The sequence below is a fragment of the Calypte anna genome, chromosome 4, assembly GCF_003957555.1.
Source record: "Calypte anna isolate BGI_N300 chromosome 4, bCalAnn1_v1.p, whole genome shotgun sequence".
Classification (NCBI taxonomy): domain Eukaryota; kingdom Metazoa; phylum Chordata; class Aves; order Apodiformes; family Trochilidae; genus Calypte; species Calypte anna.
The window spans coordinates 1,072,860-1,088,125 of NC_044247.1; the positions used below are offsets into that span (position 1 = coordinate 1,072,860).

The following is a 15,266-nucleotide window of genomic DNA, read 5'->3' on the forward strand; positions in this document are numbered from 1 at the left end:
CTTCCTATATCCAGACCCCAACTCCCTTAGCTCCCATCTCCAGACCCAACCCCTCCCTGCTCCCAACTCTAGACCCAAATTCCCCCCATTCCCCATCTCCAGACCCAAACCCCCCATCTCCAGACCCAAATCTCCCCACTCCAGAGCCAGCCCCCCCAGCTCCCATCGGGCAGGTCCTGTTGTGCTTCGCCCTTTCATCCCTCCCCAGGTGCTGTTTTGGGGTTGGTTGCAGCCCGTTAAAGCTGTGACACCCCCCCCTCTCCTCCCCACTCCCCTCCTACGGCCCTAACCCGCTGTGAATGGCACCGAAACCTCCTTTGTTCTCCTCCCCGGGGGGGCAGGACCGCGGCTATAAAAGGGAGCGGCCCCATCCCTGGCACCGATCCCATCCCTGTCCCCATCCCTGTCCCCATCTCGGGACATGGGCCACCCCACCGCCACCACCGCCGCTCTGCTCTGCCACCTGGGGCTCTCCGCGGCCATCCAGTGGTTGTGAGTACCCCCCTACCCCCCAATACCCCCTTTTGGGGGCTCCCCCTCTCCGCTGGGTCCCTGGAAGGGGTACCGGGGGTTCCCCACCCCCCTTCTGACTCCCACCCTGTCCCCCGCAGGGGGCTGACGGAGAGCGGGGTGGCCTGGAACCAAAGCCACCACTGCCGGCTGCTGGCCGGGCTGGTGGCCCCGGACCAGTTCCAGATGTGCCGGAGGAACCTGGAGGTGATGGGCAGCATCGTCCGGGCCGCCCGACGAACCAAGAGCCTCTGCCAGAAAACTTTTGGAGACATGAGGTGGAACTGCTCCTCCATCCAGAGAGCCCCCAGCTTCGGTCCTGACCTGCTGAAAGGTAAAGGATGCTCTGCCTGCTCTTCCCCTGCTCCTCCTGCTTCCCAGGCAGGCACAACCTGCAGCGTGCTGTGCTGCTGCTCAGCTGCTGGGACCTGATTTTGCCTTAAATACGTGTTTGGGGGAAACTTGCTGCTATTACACTGCTCTTAATGCTGTGCCACTTAGAGCTGCTGGAGATGACGGGCAGTAACTTCCATTGCAAACAAATACAGCTGCCAGAGGTGAAAAAAAGAGAAAAGAATTAAAAAAAAATAAATAAAAGGGAGGGGGGAGAGGTGGGGGAGAGGCTGATCCCTGACAGCACAGTGCAATGGGGGGCACAGGTTAAAATACAGAGCAGGTTGGGGTTTACCCTGTTGGAAGGAAAAGAAAAAAACAAAGTGAAAACAAAAACAAAACAAAAAAAAAAAAAAAGGGGGGGGGAAGAAAAGAAAAAAAAGAGGGGGATGGAACCCCAAAAAAATGGGAAAACCCCGGAAAAAAACCCAACAATAAAACCCAACACCCTCATTATCATTGTGAGACCTTTGAGAGGTTTGGCTGGGGAGTGAGGGAGGAAGGGAGGGAGGGGAGGGAGGAAGGGAGGGAGGAAGGAAGGAAGGGAGGGAAGGAAGGGAGGAAGGAAGGAAGGAAGGAGGGAGGGAGGGAGGGAGGAAGGAGAAGGAAGGAAGGGAAGGAAGAAGGAAGGAAGGAAGGAAGGAAGGAAGGAAGGAAGGAAGGAAGGAAGGAAGGAGGAAGGAAGGAAGGAAGGAAGGAAGGAAGGAAGGAAGAAGGAAGGAAGGGAAGGAAGGAAGGAAGGAAGGAAGGAAGGAGGAAGGAAGGAAGGAAGGAAGGAAGGAAGGAAGGAAGGAAGGAAGGAAGAAGGAAGGAAGGGAGGGAAGGGAGGGAGGAGGGAGGGAGGAGGGGAGGGAGGGAGGAGGAAGGAAGGAAGGAAGGAAGGAAGGAAGGAGAGGAAGAAGGAAGGAAGGAAGGAAGGAAGGAAGGAAGGAAGGAAGGAAGGAAGGAGGAAGGAAGGAAGGAAGGAAGGAAGAAGGAAGGAAGGAAGGAAGGAAGAAGGAAGGAAGAAGGGAAGGAAGGAAGGAAGGAAGGGAAGGAAGGAAGGAAGGAAGGAAGGAAGGAAGGAGGAGGAAGGGAGGAAGGGAGGAAGGGAGGGAGGAGGAGGGAGGGAGGGGGAGGGAGGAAAGGATAGGAAGGAAGGAGAAGGAAGGAAGGAAGGAAGGAAGGAAAGGAAGGAAGGAAGAAGGAAGGAAGGAAGGAAGGAAGGAAGGAAGGAAGGAAGGAAGGAAGGAAGGAAGGAAGGAAGGAAGGAAGGAAGGAAGGAAGGAAGGAAGGAAGGAAGGAAGGAAGGAAGGAAGGAAATCTCCCCCTCTTCTCCCCAGGAACTCGGGAATCTGCCTTTGTCTACGCCCTGGCTGCCGCTGCCCTCACCCACTCCATCGCCCAAGCCTGCACCTCGGGACAGATTCCCCCTCTTGCTCCTGCGGCCCCGTCCCCTCGGAGGTCCCCGGGCCGGATTTCAGATGGGGTGGCTGCGGGGACAACCTGCGCTACGGCCTCCAGCTGGGCGCTGCTTTTGCTGACAGCCCCTTAAAATCCCTCAGGCTGGGGACACAAGCGTCTCAAGGCCATGAATTTGCATAACAGTGCTGCGGGGGAGGCAGGTGGGTCCGGGACCCATCGGGGTTCGGCAGAACACCAAGGGGGGTGGGGGTTAGAGGTGCCCTCGTGTGGGGTGATAGACTCCAGGTCAGGTTGTTGGGATGCTGTCCTTAAAGTTAGGAGGCAACGAAATGGTTAAAATGGAGGCAGGAGTGGTTAAAATTGAGTTAGAAGTGGTTCAAATGGAGCTAGAAAATGGTTAAAATTGAGTCAGAAGTGGTTAAAATGGAGCCAGAAATGGTTAAAATGGAGTCAGGTGTTTGCAGACATCCCCCACTGCTGTCCCTCCCTGAGCATCCCCCCCATGACCAGCACCAGGGCTCACACCAGTACTTCCAGTACTTCCCTCTCCTGGGAGCCGAGGCCCATCCTGCCCTGTCCCAGCTTCCAGGGTTTCTCTTCTCTTCTCTTCTCTTCTCTTCTCTTCTCTTCTCTTCTCTTCTCTTCTCTTCTCTTCTCTTCTCTTCTCTTCTCTTCTCTTCTCTTCTCTTCTCTTCTCTTCTCTTCTCTTCTCTTCTCTTCTCTTCTCTTCTCTTCTCTTCTCTTCCCCAAGATAGCCACCGGGTCCCCAGGGGTTGGGTTTTTAACTCAGGGGGAACTGAGCCCTTGGTTGCCCCATTATAATCATTCAGAGGTGGCAGCAGAGCTCTTGCACCTCCTGAAGCTTCCCCTGGGTGCTCTGGGGAATCGGTGTGCAGGGTGGGAACCAGGAGGAAGCAAATTCAGCTGAATTCCTGTCCTCTGCAGGTGCTGAGTGACTCCCTGGATACCAGGTGTAAATGCCACGGTGTTTCAGGCTCCTGCTCAGTGAAGACCTGCTGGAAGGGGCTGGCAAACCTGGAGGACATTGCCTCTGACCTCAAGTCCAAGTACCTGGCAGCCATCAAGGTGACCCACCGGGTCCTGGGGCCCAGGAAGCAGCTGATTCCCAAAGAAGTGGAGGTCAGGCCAGTGAAACAGACAGACCTGGTTTATCTCATCAACTCCCCTGACTACTGCACACCAAATCCCCACCTGGGCTCTCTGGGGACACAGGACAGGTGAGAAACTGCTGCAAATACACCCCAGCAGCTTCCCACCTCCTGAGTGACAGGCACTGCCGTGGGATCTTTGCATCCCTGACTCCCAAGGAGGGCAGGAAGGCAGATGGGATTTTCACAGAGCTGTGGAGGGGTAAAGGCAAGGGGGGCCCTCCCTGGGAGGCTGTCAGCCCCACTCTATGGGGCAGGGTCCATCAGAAAGGAAAATATCACCTCTCCCTGCAAGCTCTTGGGTGCTGCCAGAGACCAGAAGGGTTCAGCATTCCTTGGAGCCTGCAGTGCTTCCCAGATTCCTCCTTTCTGGAGCGACTGCAGCACGGTGGGGAGTTTTTAGAGGGATGGGGAAGCCTCCTTCGAAGGCTGAGCCGGGGCTGTGACTTGCAATGCCTGTTAGATTCAGCAGCAGCAGAAGTTCCTGATCCTGTTCAGCCACCCCGGGAATTTCCTGCCCCCGAGGTGACATGGAGTGTGCCACAGCTGCTCAAACACCATCCCAGTGGCATCAGTTGGATTCCACCCCCAGTTTGCAAGCAGAGCCCTGCACCTGGTGATGGGAGGGGGTGGTTGGCATCCCAGGGAGGGCTCCTGCAGCTCCTGCTTCTGTGTCCCCCTCCTGACAGGCAGTGCAACAAGAGCTCTCTGGGCAGTGACAGCTGCAACCTGATGTGCTGCGGCCGGGGCTACAACACCTACACGGAGGAGGTGGAGGAGAGGTGTCACTGCAAGTACCACTGGTGCTGCTACGTGGTGTGCAAGAGGTGTGCTCGGAAGGTGGAGAGACACGTCTGTAAATAAGGGCAGGACCCTGGCACTGCCATGGCAGAGCTCAAACTGAGAGGTGAGGGGAAGCCTGAGACTCGGGGGGCCACCTCAGATCCATCTCTCCAGCCCAAGACAGAGAGCTGCCCTCCTGCAGCGGGTGAGGAGCTCCCAGCTCCCCCTCTCCAACTGGGGAAGAACCATTTATCACTCCACAGGCACAGGCCCTTTTCTCCAGGGGTGAATGGGGACCCTGAGCTGCCATTGTCTCTTTGCAGAAGGTTTTTGACGGTGGCCTGAAAGCCAGGAGTGATGGATGGGAAGGGGGAGAGAGTTGCTGAGGGGAAGGAAGTTGCTCCAGGTGAGGGGGTCATGGGCAGCTCCTCTGGGGACAGGTTCCTGCTGTCAGCTCACCCAGCACCACGGAATGTTCCTCCTCTGGGGCAAACACTGGTCCAGTGCCCTTTGCAGGTTCTGAAGCGAAGACCAGGCTTGGACACAGGCAGAACCAGTTATTGCTCTAGGAGACAGAACTCATCAGTCCACAGGGAGATTGATGCTGTTCTCCCAGTAATGATCCTTCCTCTCTGAGTGATGAGAGCAGACAGATCCAGGGACAGGAGCTGTGCCAGAGGCTGCAGCAGGACAAACCCCCCCTTCCAGCCTTCTATTAAGGAGGCAGCCATGGCAGCACTGCAGCTCCTGCCCTCTGGGTTTCTGTTGCAGGTGGAAGCCCACCCAACACGTGGCATACTGATGGGGTCTCCTTCCTGCCCCCTTTTTTTTTGCACCACTAAATTCTTCAGCCCCCTCCTCCCACCCCTTTAATACCAGATGTGCTGGCACTCTGGCCTGGAGAGAGGACACGACTGCAGGGCCCTGGGGAGCTAGGAATGAACCTTTAGCCTCTGTACTTCATGTAAGTGGGATTCTGGTTTCTTAAATAAATGTATTACATGCACATCCTCATGGCACATTTCCTAGGACAGCCTCCTCCCTCCATCTCCTCTCTGCTGGCGGCAGGGAAAGCCAGGCTGCAAGGACAGCCTCAAGCCCTGTGTTTGGACAAATCAGGGGGTGGTTTGGTTCCCTGACCTGTTTTAACACTTTCTGCCCAGGCTTGGCTTTAATTACAGCTATCTGCCAGCCTCAGCTGCTGTGCAGGGAAGGCAAACCTGCTGGGAGGTCACTATCACCTGCTCCTTCTGGCTTCTCCGGGAATCCCCCTTCCCGGGAGTCAGTTGCTGCAAACTGAGGCAGTCCAGGATTATTTCCTGATCCTGGTGAGTGGGGGCTGGACCAGGCAAGCGTGGAGAGCTGGAGGTGGAGGTTCTGATGGCCCCCGTGTCCCAAACACAGAATTTGGCTGAGCTCTTGATGTGCCAAGAGGTTCCTGCAGCCCCGGGACAGAAAGGATGAGTGTGAACAGGCAGGTGCCCAGGAGAAGCCCCAGCCCAAGGAGCACAGGGAAACGTGGTGCAGATCCTGGGGGATTTCTGCCCTGCTCACACCCCGACCTGGGGGCTCTGCCAGCTCCTCCATTTCCTTGTGGTTTGCTCTGGATGGAGTTGGCCACAGCCCTGAGTCCAGCTGGACGATTACTCATTGCCATAGCCATTCAATTGCTTTTTTTTTTATTTTATTATTATTATTTTTAACAGCCTCTGCTGGATCACGGAACGGACTAATGAGGTTTTTTTTCCTTGTTTGCCACCCCCTCCACTTAATGTGCTCCAGGTTTCGGGATTAATGGGGAGTAAGAGCCAGGAATCAAAGGTGGTGGAAGTTGGACTGGTCAGGGGGGTGCTGGCAGTTACCGGGTGAGTTAATCACCATCACCAGCTGGTAATGTGCCACTGACTAGGTCTGCCTGCTGACATCCAACCTTCCCAGAGAGATGGGAGAGCCAGAGCTGCAAAGCTTCCTCCCCAGCTGCTGAGGGACAAAAAGCTCTCTCTGAAAGCGCACTCAGGGGCTACTCACAGGCATGCCTCGGGATGGGAGGGTTGTGGGGTGGTTTTCTTTTCAGGTTCCAAAATAGTTTCTGTCTCCAGAGCCAGGCTAAGGGGCGAGGTGATGCGGATACTTAATTAGGAGGATCGCTTAACGAGCTTCCTTAGAGCCACCTGGCTGTGGCAGGGCCAGATCAGAGGGAGGTGAAACCGGGAGGGCTGAGGGCTCTGCAGGGCATTGCAAAACGAGATGGTGAGAGAAAAAAAAAAAAAACAACACACACCAGAGGGGAAAGATCTTGTGGAGTGAGAGATTCAGCCGGGAGGGTGGGAAATGTGATTTGCATTTGGTAACTACAAACACACATCGCCTGGGGTAGAGCAGAGGAGCCACAATAGCTAGGGATGCCCCGGGGAGTTGTGATCCCCTCCTAGAGAGGTCCCATTTGAATTTCTGCCTGGGAAAAGGCAGGGTCAAGGGCTGAATATGCAGAGTTTTCTCCTCCTCTCCTTCCTGGCTTTACCGGGCTTGTGAGATCTGCTGGGCTGGAAGAGGCTCCCGGGGACCCAGAGCCAGAGCCGGGCAGTCAGCATCAGGCGATGGATCCAGAGGGAATTCAACCCTGCACTTGTCCTCTGGGGCTGGGAGGACCCAATCTCACTGGATCCATCCTCTCTCTTTAACCCTGCCTGGGTAGAAAAGCCAACAGGAAGGTGCCAGGGGAACATGGAGCCCCTTCACCCAGCCCGGGCAAGTGAAAAGATGGGGAAAAAACCCCAAAAATCCCCACAAAAAAAACCCCAAAACGTTTAAAATGTGGACCCTGGCATCACCCTGTGGTGGTTTCCAGAGCAGTATCAGTGCCAGAGGGCTTTTCTTGAACCCTCTATACCTTGGCTTCCACCCTACCCATCTCGAAGCCCAGGCATCCCCTCAGGACATGGATAAACCTGGGCAAGGACGGTCCCGGAGCATCCCTGTAACCACTGGGGCTTCGCAGCCCATTCCCGGCAGGATTCTCCTGCCCCTCTCCCAGCTGGTGCTCTGCAGGCTGTGGCAGGGCTCACTGCTCTACCTCTGACTTTCCTGTCATTAGCCATTCCTCCCGATGGATTGGGGCTTTTTTTGTTTATCTGTCTCTCTGGAAATGAGGCTCCCTGGAGCTGGATTCTCCATGGCCAGAGCTGAAGTCTTTCCCTTCCTGATGCTGGCAGCTGGCAGGTAGAAGGTAGCTCTGAGAAGGGCTCTCTTGCTTTTATAGAAGAAAAGTCATCTCTCCACCTGAAATGGGTGAGAACCAGGCAAAGGGGTTGTTCAAAAAAAAAAAAAAAAAAAAAAAAAAAAAGCTGTTCTGGGTTACTGCTTGACTTTTAATCTGGGTTTGAATGGAGTAAGGCTGCTATGAGTGTGATAGGTCCCTGCTGGTTATGCTTGTGCAGACAATGAAGTCTGGAGAAAGGAGTCATTTTCATGGGCTCCTTTGATTTAGTTGCTAAAGCACTGTGGGTTTCGAAAATTCCTTTTCCATTTGTTTCTTTATTCATTGAGGGATGCTGCACAACTTCTTCCAGGACCTGTTGGTAATCAAGTGAGCATTTTGGTAGAAGAATGACTCTGTGTTCCAGAACATGCTGGGCTTTTTCTCCCCGACAGCCCAGGACTGCAGCTCAGAGAGGGGCAGAACCTCCACCTGCTTTGGGCTTGTGCCCTTCCCAGAGAAAGCTGAGCCAGAGCAAGGAGGAGGTGTGGGATGGGGCTGCTGCCCTTGGGTTCAGCTCTTGATCAACATTACTACTGCTGTAAATATTTGGGGGTGTTTCTTTGACCTTTGGGATGGCTGCTGCCTTCATTTCCACACCACGAGACACAGGCATGAGTAAACACTTGTTTTTGAGGAAAAACCCTTGCATATCTGTTCTCCTTTATTTCTGTGGTGTTCAGCAACATCGTGAAGTCCTAAGGGTGACAAATAATAACTGGGGATTGTCCTTACGGGGATCTTCTGAGGGGCAGGGACAAGGCAACAGAGATGAGTAACAGCCATGAGACCAGAATGGGAACAGGCTGCAGGCTGAGGGCCCTGGGACACAGCTTGAAGGACAATTTCTGTGTGGGGTTCAGAGGGGGCACAGATCTCCATCCCTTCTCCTGAGCTGGGTTAGACTGGCAACCCTTCCAGCTCTGAATCCTGTATTTCAGCAAGTTGCTCTGTCAGGGTGGAAAAGACCCAGACACCAGGAGGAGCAGGCTGGGCACCCTGGTAGGACAAAAGATCTCACACCTTCCAGGATGACTGAACGTATGTGTAAAGTGCTGGAGCTCCTGGGAAGCACCAGACAGGTCTTGTGCAGAGCCAGATGTTCCACACCTGTGTGTTAAATACACCACACCATGGCCATTTGTTTACCTGTCTGTATGATGGAAAGCACCTTTGTTTCACGCCCAGAGGTGGAAAGGTAAGAACTGTCTGGAAACTGAGGTTGATCCCTAGATGCTGAGTTGATGCTGACAGTGCAGAGAAAGGAGACTTGTGGCAGGACTGGGGGAGTGGGACAGACCCATCCCCAGCTCCTCAAAGCCCTGGGAACTCCTCCTTTTCACAGGTAGTGGGGACAAATCACAGCTCCTGTGCCTGTAGTCTCCAGCTTGAGGCTCATTGTGGTCTGAAAAGGGGCTTGCTGGGTAATTATTCCTTCCCAAGAACCATTTATTTTTAACTTGTGTAGAGAACATTAGCTCTGTAATCAGAAGGGGCAGCCCAAAAACCCAAAAGCCTGTCAGGAGGAGGACACCACATGTGGGTATGTGCTGGGGGTGATCCTGGTCACTAACCCTTGCTGATTTCATGCTCCCATGGTGTAAATTAAACCTATTCTTGACCAGCTGAGACAGCAGATTAAAACCAGGGCTGATTAACTTCTAGCAAGGAGATTCAGGAGCTTCCAACCAGCTAATCCATTTGGCTCTGGGAGGCAAAGCCTTCTCCATCTCAAAGGAATGAGTGCCTTACGCAGATTTCCTGCTCCCTCAGTCTAGCTTGCCTGGTGAGCTGGGATAATCCTAGAATAGAAACCATGAATTGTTTGGGTTGGAACAGATCTTTAAAACCATGGAGTCCAAGTGTGACCCCAGCAGTGCCAAGGCCACCAGCACCCCATGTCCCTCAGCACCACATCTCCATGGGCAGAAACCCCTCCAGGGATGGGGACTCCACCTTCCAGAGAGAAATCGTCCCCAAGGTTCCAACCTAAACCTCCCCTGGCACAACTTGAGGCCAAAAGTTCCTCATGTCCTATCACTTCTTCCTTGGGAGCAGAGCCCGACACCCCCTGACTCCAACCACCCCCTGACTCCAACCTCCCTGGTCCCTTGCATGCTGACTCTGGGTGACTGCAGGGGCGATGATGTGACGGCTTTTATGTGTGTGACCGATGTTGTGACCGCTTTTATGTGTGTGACCGATGTTGTGACCGCTTTTATGTGTGTGACCGATGATGTGACCGTTTTGCTGCGGTTTTAACTGAGATGGAGGCTGGGGGAGAAGGGGCTGCATAGAACGCCATTGCCCTCCGCCCTCACCAAGATGGCGGCGGCGGGGCGGGTGCCCTCACCAAGATGGCGGCGGGGAGGTGAAGGGGGAGCCCTGGGGGTGTGTGTGCGTCCTGTGCCTGCCCTGCGCCCCGGAACTGCTCTGAGGCCGCTCCTTCAGCATGGCGGAGGGCGCCGGTTCCGGGCCGCGGCTCTCGGAGCTGCTGGCAGCGGGACGGCGGCTGTGGGAGGAGGTGGAAAACGGCGAGGAACCTTCCTCGGGGGCTCCGGGCGTGCAGGAGAAGGTGCGGCAGGGGCTGGAGGCGCTGCAGCGAGCGGCCGCCATGGTGGCCCAGCTGGAGCTCTTCAGGTGAGGAACGGGGACCTGGGAGAGGCAGGGAGGTTCCGCTGGGGAACACAACCCCATCCCCAGCCACCTCGGAACGGACTGGGGTTATCCGGAGGGATTTTCTGATTTTCTTTTTATTTTTTTTTCGCAGCGAGAACGAAGACGTGGAGGAGATCGCCTCAGCCGACCTGAAGTACCTGCTGGTGCCCGCCCTGCTGGGGGCCCTGACGCTGAAACAAGTTGACCTCAGCAAAAGGCTGCAACACCTGGAGAGCGCTCGGAGCCATTTCTGGCGTTTCCTCCAGCTCTGCAGCAGCTACGGGCTGGGCAGCTTCTCCCTGCCCCCCGGCAGCCCCCCGGCTGAGGAAGGAGCCGGCAGCCCCGGCCCCAGCGGCCCCGCAGCCGCCCAGGCCAGCCTGGTGGCCATGGCCTCCAACCGGCAAGCCAAGATCCAGAGGTAGGAGCGAGCTTTGTGCTGTGGGAAACCTTTGGGAATCGGTTGTGGAGGAAGGAGAGAGCCCAAGGGAGAGGCTCGGGTTGTGCAGACTGCCAGGGACTGCTTCTCCTGGTGCTGGAATAACCATTTTCCTCTTCAGGGGAACACGGGATTGTTTCATGGAGTTGGGTTGTGCAGAGGTTGGAGAGAGGAGTGCGAGTGCTGCACAGAGTCTCTGGGGATGGGTTCTGTAATCACCACTGACAGCATAAAGCCACCCCTGCTGGAAGTGTCCCACCAACGTGCTCTTTAAAAACGAGGTGGTTTGGTGCCTCTTTGTGCCATCCTTTAGTTGGTGCTTATCGTGGGAGCTCTGATAGGCCCAAAGTGAGCTGAAGAGTGTGTGAATCCAAAAATGTCTTTTATATTCCAAGGGAGTCAACCTGGCTGAGCTGGGTTTGGGATAGTAGAACACATCAGAGCCTTTGGGTCAGGACAGGCTGCTTGTCAGACCCACTCCTGCCTGAAGACAGGAGTCCTGGCACAAGCAGGTTCATACTTGATCAGGGAGAGACATTGCAATGAGCATTTGGTGTCAGAAAGATGCATGGGCTGCACAAACTGTGGTTGGGTTTGTAAAACAACAACTCTTGTATGCTCCTTGTCCCTGGGTCCTTCTCTGCCTTGGTCCTTCTCTGCCTTGGCCCTTCTCTGCCTTGGCCCTTCTTCTCTTTCCTGGTTCTTCCTGTTCCTTCTTCAGCTGGCACTGAGGCAGAAAATGAAAAGCTGTTTTAATCCACCTTAAAAGTGGCCTCTCTTGATATCGCTGTCTTGTACAGAAGCAGCTCAAAATAGCTATTGTGTTGGTTTTCTGAGTGAAGGAGCCCATGAGTTGAAGTCCTGTTTGTTTTCCAGGAGATTAATGTTGCCAGGGTTGCCTAATTTTACCTGGGAGGCTTAATTTTCAAGGATTACTTGGCTTTTAGGAGAAGGAAAAATAATTGAGAGAGGCGCCTCTAAATTTAAACTGTTCTCAGAGCTGCATTTAACAGATTGGAACTTTTCTTTTCCAAGAGGGTTGGGACAGGGGGTGGGTGTCTTAAGTTTGATTATATTTCAAGAAATAGGAAATTCAGCATTTTATAAAGCACTGTGTCTGGGCTGTGTTAGGGAAAGGTTACTGAAACAGTGGCATTTTGGTCTCTTTGAGAAAGGTACAAGCAGAAGAAGGAACTGGAGAACAGGTTGGCCTCCATGAGAAGCTGTGTGGAGAGTGGGCAGGCAGATGAGGATCAGATAAGGGAATTTCACATCCTGCAAATCCAGAGGTGGATCAACACCAGCCTTGAGGAGATTGAGAGTATTGACCAAGAAATTATCATCCTGAGGAGCAGAGGTGCAGCCAAACAGGTATGAGAGTGCTCTTGCACGGGGGGGCTTGTGGGCTGGGGGTAATTAGAGCTGATGATAAACAGTGCCACAGGTAAATGAACCTCAGAGGAATTCCACAGCAGTTTCATAAGCTTTATTTTGTGGATTCTCCATGGAAATTCAGCTCAGTCACAGCACAAGCAGGTGGGGTTTGGTTTAATTCTGGAAAGGCAGTGGCCTGGTTTTTGGATTGGTCACTCTCTGGTGCTGTCACTTGTTCTAGACAGTCATGGCTTGTGAACAGCATCGAGTCTCAGAGCTGAGCCAGTCTGTGTGCAGTGGCTTTTCTCCACTTCTCTGGGTTTTGCAGACCCTCTGAAGAGCTAAGGACATTTATAAATGAAAACCAAACCCTTGTAATTTCCTCCAAGCCTTTGCTTCTTGTCTGCAAAGTGTCCAGATGTTACAGAAAGAAATTACCATTCTGGATGCTGAAAGCTTCTCCCAGACCTGCAGTTCCTGTGCAGGATGGTGCTTCTGGGCTTTGTGTTACTCTGGGGAAGTGTCTGTCTAAAAATAAAAAATGGTAACATGGTGACACAAGGCCTGGCCCAACGCTGTTGGCAGGGCTGGTTTGTGCACTTCATTATTGGTGTTGCAGAAACCCTGCTCTTCTGTAGTGCCCGGGGTAAACTCCTCAGGATTGATGAGCTCTACTTGCTTCAGAATGTACTGGGTTGATCCCTGGGAGAAATAAGCCATATTTCATGCTTTGATCTGAGCTGATCTGGTTTAGCTCTGTCAGCTCTCTGCTTTGATCAGGGTGGGTGTAACAAAGGCACAAAGAGAAGTGATTTGTCGAAGCTCACAGATGGAGTTCATAATTTAATCTGGATTAATGCCTGAATTGTCCATCTTGGGGTGCTGCTCTGCCAGCAGAGGCATTGCTCTTCTACGAGTCCTTTAATGCCTTGTTTGGGGTGGGAAGCAGGGGAAGGGGACCCTCATCTGCACGATGACCTTGTGACTGTTGTTTGCTTCTCCAGTCTCCAGCCCCAGCACACGGCACAGCTCGGCAAGTCAGAGCTCCAATGAAACCTTTCATTCTTACCAGGGATGCTGCTCAGGCTAAGTATGCCCCTTTCTGATGCTTTAGACACAGTGTGAGGGGCAGTGCTCTGGTGTCATGTCGACCCCAAACACTTTTCCAGTGCAGGAAACCAGTTGTTACCTTTGGGCAGTGCATGGCATCAAAGTAGAACGTGCTGAGCATCTGGGCAGAGGACTGGGGAACATCTAATGCAGTTCTTCCCCTTTCTCTGATTGTTTTTTGTTTTTTTTTCTGTTAGCAAATAAGTGATCCCAGGGGCTGGGGAGTTGTGATACCTGCCAGAGAAACACCAGTTTGGACTGTGAGGCTGGGGGTATCCACATCTTAATGCTTTTTGGGGCACTTTGGGATTCTTGCAAGGAGTATGGCAGCAAAAGCACAATTTGGGGTGGCAGCCAGATTTCTTGTCATGTTTCTGAGATTATTTGGTCTCAGCTCTCCATGTATCTGTCCAGGCAAGCCATGCCTAAGCCAGTCCCCAGGGAGCTCCTTGGCAAGCTGCACTAGCACAGAGTGTTCTCCTTTGGGCTGGGGAAGTGATTTGAAGTCTTTGGGCTCCTCACCTCCCTAGAGGAGCAGGGTAAATAAACCCTTCAGATGCTGTTATGGCTGGGCTACTGGTGGCCCAGGCTGCAGAAATCCCTTTGTTCTCAGGCCCCACTTGATGACACACCTGAGAACTCCTCACAGCAGTGGGAGGCAGAGGAGTTCTGTTGTCTGTGTTTACCACTGGTCCATAGAACTGAGCTAATGGTTGGACTCGATGATCTTAAAGGTCTTTTCTAATCAAAATTACTCTTTTCTGCTCATCTGTAGTGATGTAAAGTGCTTGCTTTGACTGTCTATCTGTCTCTGTAGGGTGTTTGGTGCAGGGTATCCCAGCCTGCCCACCGTGACCGTGGATGACTGGTACGAGCAGCGCAGGAGGCAAGGAGTGATGCCTGGGCAGAGCCTGCCCCAGAGAGCACCTGGTACTGAGTGGGAAAGCAGAGCCTGGAAGAGAGAATGTGGGAGGCCTGAGGAGGGGGAGTGGGGGTGTGTTTAGGGTGTAAACCAGGGACAGGGATCTACTGGAGAAAATCTACTGGAGAGAGTCCAGTGGAGAGCTGTGAGGGTGGTCAGGGGACTTGAACATCTCTCATGAGGAGAGACTGAGAGACCTGGAGCTGTTCAGCCTGGAGAAGAGAAAGCTGAGCAGGGATCTTATGAATGTCTATAAATATCTGAGGGGTGGGGGGCAAGAGGAAGGGGCCATTCCCTTTTCAGTGATCCCCAGTGATAGGACAAGGAATAGTGGGTATCAGCTAGAACAGAGGAAATTCCACCTCAACACAAGGAGAAACTTCTGGAGTGTGAGGCTGCCCAGAGAGGTGCTGGAGTCTCCTTCTCTGGAGCCTTTCCAACCCCCCTGGATGTGTTCTGTGTTCCGTGCCCTGGGTGATCCTGCTGTGGCAGGGGTTGGACTGGATGATCTCCAGAGGTCCCTGACATTCTATGACTCTGATTTTCAAACACCCTTGGCAGAGCAGACTTTGTAGGGCTGAGGGAATAACTGGGTTGCTCGACTGCTCTCTGGTGGTTCCAGCTTTCTGTCCAGACCAGCTCCTGGCAGAGCTGATTCTCTGAGAACTTGACAAGTGATCTTCACTGTCTGACTGCCTCCTGTTCTTGGCCTGCAGCAGGTATAACTGATGAAGAGTTGCAGAAGCAGCAGCAGGAGAAAAAAGAGGAGGAGGATGATGAGGAAACTCTTCAAAAAGCTCGGAACTGGGATGACTGGAAAGATACACACCCCAGGGGGTACGGCAACCGGCAGAACACGGGCTGACAGGAACAGGGTCTGGAAATCCTGCAAGAGTTGCCTGTGTCCTGGAGATATAGGAATAAACACGCTGTACATAGGAGGAGGGATCCATCCGTGGTTTCTTCTCTGGCAGGCACCGGAGTCAGAGGAGAAAACATGACAGTTTGCTTTGGTGTAACATTAAATGTCAGGCTGAGGCCACTGGGCATGTACAGTGACAGCGCAGAGCTCCTGCTGGTGGAGCTCTTTCTGAGGGGTCTGACTGCCTCTGCTCTCCCTGGCAGAGAAAGTCCTTGAAAGAAAAGTACATTAATTATGAAACTGCTCTTTGTATTGTGGGTGGATGTATTTATTTTGGGGTTTTTTTCTCTATATTTTACGCAAAATAAAATCTCTCGTGCTGTCTACTT

General features: G+C 53.4%; 2 protein-coding genes across 3 annotated transcripts; both read left to right on the forward strand.

Annotated features, from left to right (window-relative positions):
- Positions 1 to 421: 421 nt before the first annotated feature.
- Positions 422 to 4,340, forward strand: LOC103535163 (protein Wnt-11b). The gene is given in 7 exon segments (XM_030449175.1): positions 422 to 492; positions 612 to 844; positions 2,226 to 2,311; positions 2,314 to 2,463; positions 2,465 to 2,502; positions 3,249 to 3,545; positions 4,166 to 4,340. Coding segments are annotated over 7 exon segments (1,050 nt in total).
- A 5,600-nt stretch (positions 4,341 to 9,940) lies between these two features.
- Positions 9,941 to 15,263, forward strand: IGBP1 (immunoglobulin binding protein 1). Of its 2 annotated transcripts, none has more exons than XM_030449181.1 (6): positions 9,941 to 10,155; positions 10,286 to 10,591; positions 11,785 to 11,980; positions 12,988 to 13,073; positions 13,911 to 14,023; positions 14,732 to 15,263. In XM_030449181.1, exons 1-6 carry the CDS (start codon positions 9,968 to 9,970, stop codon positions 14,878 to 14,880), a joined length of 1,038 nt encoding a protein of 345 aa, XP_030305041.1. In that variant the 5' UTR covers positions 9,941 to 9,967; the 3' UTR covers positions 14,881 to 15,263. The 2 variants fall into 2 exon arrangements, with proteins under 2 accessions (XP_030305041.1, XP_030305042.1); XM_030449182.1 differs by having other exon boundaries at positions 14,735 to 15,263.
- The last annotated feature ends 3 nt before the right edge of the window (positions 15,264 to 15,266 follow it).